Source organism: Danio aesculapii, chromosome 2, assembly GCF_903798145.1.
Source record: "Danio aesculapii chromosome 2, fDanAes4.1, whole genome shotgun sequence".
NCBI classification, from domain to species: domain Eukaryota; kingdom Metazoa; phylum Chordata; class Actinopteri; order Cypriniformes; family Danionidae; genus Danio; species Danio aesculapii.
Window position 1 is genome coordinate 59,902,636 of NC_079436.1, and position 7,500 is coordinate 59,910,135.

A 7,500-nucleotide genomic window follows, 5' to 3' on the forward strand; every position below is an offset into this window, starting at 1 on the left:
CACACACACACACACACACACACACACACACACACACAGAACAGAGTCGACGCTCAGAGGACAATGAGGAGGAAGAACAGCTCACATTACACTCAGACTCAGAGCTGTGTGTGTGTGTCACCCCCCACTGAGACATATTATTAGAGCATCTCACACACACACACCTGCACACACAAACACACGCACACACACACACACACACACACACACACACACAACGTTGCTCTGTCTGTGGTTGTTTACAGAATTCATCCAACATGTAATAATCACTCCAGTATTTACTATAGATCACCACAGTGTGTTGAAGTAACGTATAAATAACGTATAAATAACGTTTATGAAATACTCCAGAATACTGTAGCATAGTAATCTGTAGTAAACACTGTAACGTTAGTGTGGTGCTGTCTGTGATGGTGTGTAATTAACACTGAAGCCTGCTGATAATGGATTTATTACTGCAGTAGTGTTGTACCACAGCAACAATATATGTCGTGGTGATTCTACAGTTGCCATGGTAACTAAGTAACTACAGTAACTGATCTGTCGTGGTGATTCTACAGTTGCCATGGTAACTAAGTAACTACAATAACTGATCTGTCGTGGTGATTCTACAGTTGCTATGGTAACTAAGTAACTATAGTAACTGATCTGTCGTGGTGATGTTTAGTACAAACTAAAGTACCCTACAGTGTTTATTAGTCAGCTGAGCAGTATGCTGAAGCGTTCATTAACAAAGGGTTGTGAATACTATCATACATACTCTACTGTAGTATGGTTCAATATATTATAACTTACTATAGTATTTATATATATATATATGAATCATATTTAAAAAGTATGCCTTATTAAAACTCAAACACAAACACACACACACACAGATATTTTATTAACATTTAATGTGTGTGTGTGTGTGTGTGTGTGTGTGTGTGTGTGTGTGTTTCAGTCCATAAGGAATCAGTTACTGATGAACAATTAAGAGGACCTAATTAAAATGAAGATGTAATGAGGCTTGTGTGTTGCATCATTGTTGTGTCACCCAGTGTATGCGTGTATGTGTGTTTGTGACACATCAGGATGCTTAATATCAGGTGTATGACACTGGAAAAGGTGACTTATGACCAATTGTGCCCTCAAGTATACCTATTTTCAGCTCATTTTGACCTTGTGGGGACACTGTTTTCATCTCCATGAGGAAACGGGCTGATAGTCCGACAGAATGAAGGAGTGTGGAGATCCAGAAGTGCAGAGTGTTAACGGTGAGGGTCGCGTTTAGAGAATATACAGTCTGCAGTAAACAGCATTACAGATATGGACAGTGTGTGTGTGCGTGTGTGTGTGCGTGCGTGCGTGCGTGCGTGCGTGCGTGTGTGTGTGTGTGTGTGTAAATCATTACTCACGCTGATTCTCTGTTCTGCAGATCCACAGATGATTGCGTCTCAGCGGGTTTGATCTTCACCTGCGACACACTGAGCTCGTCTGTCAGGTCATGTGACGCAGCAGATCCTGAACTCCTTCATTATGTAGAGGAGAGTGTAGAAATGAAGTGTGTGAAGAGTTATTCTGGCTCCAGAGGATGATTTACGCCTCAAACACTAATGTTAATCACTCTCTCACACATTTACACTTCATTTCAAACACGTCAACATCAGACCCACATCTCACAATACTGTGCTCTAACAAGCCTGGAAGAGACGAGGTGTTTAAAGCAGTTTCTTTTGATATATATATATATATGTGTATATATATCTATATGTATGAATTATTTGTCGACATAATATTTAAAGGGCACCTATCATGCAGAAAAGACTCCTATGCAGGGTTTAACCCCAGTAGTGTGTGTGTGTGTGTGTGTGTCAGCAGTGTGTGAGTGTCTCCAGCAGCCTCTGATGGTCAACAGTATTGAAGTGTGTTTGTTCTAATCAGACTTGATGCAGAAACACTTTGATTGACATTCTCCCTTTGTACGCATCATCATAGGGGGAAAGCCCCGCCCACTGGTGCCCATCATCTGTCCCTCATTAGGCTTTTAATGCATCTAATTAAACTAAATAAATATAAACATGTGTGTGTGTCCGGCTGATCTAGGCTAATGGTGAACTAGTCAATAACAGATGCTATAATGGTTAAACGCCTCTGTCAGGGCACACACAGTTCATCAGCAGATCAACACACTGTGTCTGTTTTTGTGCTGGAAGACTCTCAGAACATGAGATGAATGCAGAGATTAGACGGCACCTGACACACGTCTCTCTCACACACAGTAATGGGATGATCCTACAGCACAGTAATGATCTCAGACACTGTTGATGCCTCATGATCCATCAGACCTGAGGATGAAACGGTTCTGCTTCTGCCAGAAACACACAGAGAGTTTCCAGTGTTGTGTTCATGACACTCAGCATAATAATAATAAATTAATAAACAGAGAATCTCCAGCCAGTCCAAAATGAAGCATCTGCTTACACTCTAAAATATGCTGGGTCATTTCAACCTAACACTTGGTAACATACACTCACCACATCCCAAAGGTGCTCTATTGGATTGAGCTCTGGTGACTGTGGAGGCCATTTCAGTACAGTGAACTCATTGTCATGTTCAAGAAACCAGTCTGAGATGATTGGTGCTTTATGACATGGTGCGTTATCCTGCTGGAAGTAGCCATCAGAAGATGGAGACACTGTGCTCATAAAGGGATGGACATGGTCAGCAACAATACTCAGGTAGGCTGTGGTGTTGACACCATGCTCAGTTGGTACTAATGGACCCAAAGAAAATCTCCCCCACACCATTACACCACCACCAGCAGCCTGAACCGCTGATACAAGGCAGGATGGATCCATGCTTTCATGTTGTTGAGGCCAAATTGTGAGCCGAGCATCTGAATGTGGCAGCAGAAATGGAGACTCATCAGACCAGGCAACGTTTCTCCAATCTTCTATTGTCCAGTTACTATTGTCCGCTCACTGGATATTTCCTCTTTGTCGGACCATTCTCTGTAAACCCTAGAGATGGTTGTGTGTGAAAATCCCAGTAGATCAGCAGTTTCTGAAATACTCAGAGCAGCCCGTCTGGCAGCAACAACCATGCCACGTTCAGCGTCTCTTAAATCCCCTTTCTTCCCCATTCTGATGATCAGTTTGACCTGCAGCAGATCATCTTGACCATGTCTACATGCCTACATGCACTGAGCTGCTGCCATGTGATTGGCTGATTAGAAATCTGCGTTAACGAGCAGTTGGACAGGTGTACCTAATAAAGTGGCCGGTGAGTGTATAGCTAAACACAAACACTGGTTTAAACTTGATCCAGATTTACCTCAGCACGTTGGTTTGTCCATATTTTACTCAGTTTTAGTGTATTAAAACTAAACAGTATGATCATATTAGTCAGCGTTATACAACGGCTCCCTATGAAACATTATATGAACGTTTAAATCTTGTTGACTCTCTACAAAGCCCTGAATGTCTCCAGTATTTGAGGATCTGCTGGTGTATTACAGCCCCTCACATCCTCTAAACTCAATTAATGCTGGATTATTGATTATTCCTAGAATATCAGAACCACTGTAGGCGGTAGATCTGCTCATATCTGCAGGTAAACTCTGGAACAGCCTTCCTAGCACAGTTCTGGAGGCAGACACACTCTGTCAGTGTAAAACTAGACCAAACACACATCTCTCTGCATTAGCATACACATACAACACAAACGCAGGACTCCTGAGATCTACAGTCTGGTTTCTACAAGGGTTTGAGCTTCATTTCAGACAGTAGCTGGAGTTTGTGTTCCTTACACTGCCGTAAAGTTCCACTAGAGGGAGACAAATGCAGCTCTCTCTCTCACACACACACTCACTTTCTCTGTCTGCACGTACATTTATCCAGTACTTAAAAACAGGTGCATGTGTGCAGTAGCACTACCTAGTGGTCAAGATGTGCCCTACACAGTGATCATGATTTACTTACAGGTGAAAGAGAATCAGGAAGAGGTCATTTCAACCCCTGCATGAAAACAAGATCAGACAGGTGATGAAATAACACACACACACACACACACAGACACACACACACACACACACACACACACACACACACACACGTCAGTATATCCAGTCGTTCAGTTTTAATACAAAGTCAACATATCTACATACATGATCAGAAATCAATAAGCAGAGAAAAGTGAAAGACTACGCAGCACTCGGCCCACGGTCACGCGCCAGCTCCGCTTGGGTCAAAGGTCAGGGTTTATGTGTGCTTTATATCATGGTCAAAAGATTTGATTAGCGATAATAATTAATGCGAGCGATCATGTCTCGACGTGTGCTTTCATTATGGAGAACTGTGCTGATGCTGACCAGTCGTGTGCTGGTTAAACACTTCATGTTTGGTCACACAGCAGTCATCGGACCGCTTCACCAGCGTCAGTTTTCAGTGTGTAAAGGTGCGTTCACATCAGTGCCGTTTCACAGAGAAACCTTGATCTTTCTGTTTATAAACCTGTAGAGATGTACTGCAAACAATACAGTTTGAACTGGACAACTTATTGTTTACGAGGGTCTCGGTGGCGCAGTGGGCTGGCACAATCACATCACAGCAAGAAGGTCACTGGTTCGAGCCTCGGCTGGGTCAGTGTGTGTTTCTGTGTGGAGTTTGCATGTTCTACCAGTGTTAAAGGTGCACTAAATAATGTAGGAAATATGCAAATCCCAAACCACTATTACAGCCAATCAGCAGTAAAGTAGATTTACATAAGAGGCGTGGTCTTGTTGGATTATGGGCGTGTTTCTTTGGCAGTATTTGGCAAAAATTGCTTAGTGCACCTTTAAGGGAAGGTTATTTACGCATGTTCTGAAACACTTCGAGACAATATTTCAGAGAATATAAATATGAGGGAAGACCAGAACAGCTCCATAATGAGTGCAGACATGTGTTTGTGCTATTAATTAGAGAGCATAGTGAGTGTGCTATTAAGACTCGTAGTTTTGAGTGAATGGTCGTATCTCTAAGCAGGAAATCGTTCACCCTGAAACACTCTAAATGCGAGCGCACCTTAAACCCGTTAACAATAGTAATCATAATAAATGGAGTACGTGTCAGTGGATGGTGGGGTCAGTGCTGTGTTTTTGGTTAGGTCTCTTCAGTGCATCACTGTATGCAAACCTTCAGCAGATGCCGATCTGAGGTTATGAGTGTGCTCGTTCATGAGTAACGTGTGTGTTTTGTTCTCGGGAGCGATACGTGTCGAGCGGACTGTGTTTCCGAGCCGCTCGGTGAGGTCTGGGCCGCCGGCTTCCTCTAGAACAATCAGTGCACAGGAAATATCAAAATATCTGAGAGGGTTACGAAGCACAACACTGTACATCTGAGCCATGTACAGTCACATTAGCTGGCCAACTACACCACAGCTCACGAAGTATATTGCCATAAAAATCATTTAAATAAATAGATCCTTAGAAATTCAAGCATAATATCAACAAAACCAATAAAAAATCCGCTCGATTAAATATTTGACAACAACAATAAGGCTCACTTCACGTCTCTGGCGGCGATCTCACAACCGGCTGCTGTCCTGCGCTACTACACATCGCGCCGTCGCTAGCTAAACATGACAGGAAGAGATTTAGTGGCTCGGGTTTGGTTTTGGCTCCAATCTTTCGAGCGCTTTCGAGACCGGAAACACGGCGGGATGAAACACACGTTTCCCTGCGATAACATGTGCTGAAGATCGCCGTCTCGCCACACACACAGCGCAGAACATTATAGCGGAAAGAGCAAAAGAACATGATACAGATACGAGAGATTCAAGCCTCAAAGCTCCCTCGGCCACCCAAACACACGGCGTAAGCAGCATATAGTCATGTAGAGACACTCAAATACAGTATGGAAAGGAGTGAGTCCGTGCCGTCACATCACGTGTGCTGAGTTCTGCGGTCGCTCCGTTAGGCACAGACGGTGGGAGATCTGCTTCCGGTACATGACTTCAGGCAGGCACAGACCGACTCGCTCCGTCTGACGTTGGCAAATACAGTTTGAAGAAACTCCCACTGAAGGGTGCAGCAATATCCCAGGCTTTGATTTCAGAGTTCTTTGTTTTTTTAATCTTTTGTTGTTGTTGTTCTGCTTTAAATAGATTTTGTACATGTAACGCTTTCCTCTTGTTACAAAGAAGATCTTCATCCACAGTTTAATATTTCTAAAAGCCCACCACAACATTAATATCAATATTTGAACACTGAGGTAATAGTTTGCGTGGCGCGTCGCGGAGAGGTCCTGAGAGATCGTCTGCTCCGCGCCGCTGTAAGTGTGTGTGTCTGGTTGTCGTTCCTCTGCGGGTGTTTTTGTAGGGTTGTCGAGGGGGAAGGTGTTGATCATGGTGCCGTTCATCAGCTCTTATGTTGCATAGTGATCAAAACTCCCAAGGTACTCCAGCCCGGCCTGATAGCAGAACTGGTACTCATCCTGGGAACACACAACAACATTTCATCAGACGGTTGATCGCTAGGGTAATTCTAAACCGCTGCTACGGTGTTCTGGGTGCTCTGGGTGGTTGCTATGTAGTTGCTAGGGTGGATGTCTTTATACAGTAGGCAAATTTAAAATGGAGATTTATTGTTTACACCGTATACTGTTACACACAGCAACACTCAAATGAGTTTAAAATGAAAGCAGAGCTCTGAGGGAAACTGAAGACGTGACTGTAGACTGTAATAACGCCTCCTCCTTTACCTTTAGGCTCATGTTTATAATGATAACCTTTGGCTGTACACTCATTTATTCGCCACGTTCAGCTTTCTGATGTGGTTAACATGATGAGCTGATCTCTTTAGTGTTTATGGCGTGTTTTACCTCCGTCTGCACCATGGCCGGCCGTTGCGTGCGCAGCATCTTGACGGTCTGGAAGATGTCGACGGCGCCTTCGTAACGCATGCGCTCCAGCACGATACTGAGGGTGATGAACACTCCTGTACGCCCGACGCCCGCACTGATGCACACACACACACACATACACACACACACACACACACACACACACACACACACACACACACACACACACACACACACACACACAGTTACTCTGGATTCTACATTTCTTCATCTATAAACACCAGAGTCGTGACGCACCTGCAGTGCACTGTGATTGGTCCATCCTGACCAAACTGCTCCTTGGTTTTATGCACCTGTCCAATGAAATCAATGAACCCCTCCCCCGACTTTGGGACTCCTTGTTCTGGCCAATCGGTGAACTGGAACTGTCTGACCGTCCTGGACTGTCCGTCCTGTGGAGAAACACCTTTAATGCAGTGGGGGAAGGGTTTTGTGTCCCGTTGGCCAGATTTTGAAGTATAAACTCACTATGAACGGTTAACCCTTTAATAATGCAGTGAATGACTGAATCATCATCGCGGTGACTCTGGAGTGACTCTGGATCACAGCACACATCACTGAAGTTTAGGTGATGCGTCCTTCATCAATGTTTAGAGCTACTCACACATGCGGGATC

The 7,500-nt window shown here is 44.0% G+C and overlaps 1 protein-coding gene across 1 annotated transcript in view; it reads right to left on the bottom strand.

Moving 5' to 3' along the window:
- Window positions 1–4,104: 4,104 nt before the first annotated feature.
- ptprsb (protein tyrosine phosphatase receptor type Sb) overlaps window positions 4,105–7,500 on the bottom strand; it is a 97,003-nt gene continuing 93,607 nt past the window's right edge. The window contains exons 28-30 of the mRNA XM_056446913.1: window positions 7,122–7,276; window positions 6,843–6,978; window positions 4,105–6,455 (exon numbers count right to left, since the gene is read on the bottom strand). Of these exons, the coding sequence (XP_056302888.1) occupies window positions 6,387–6,455; window positions 6,843–6,978; window positions 7,122–7,276 (360 nt within the window). The 3' untranslated portion in view covers window positions 4,105–6,386. The remainder of the gene's footprint in view (window positions 6,456–6,842; window positions 6,979–7,121; window positions 7,277–7,500) is intronic.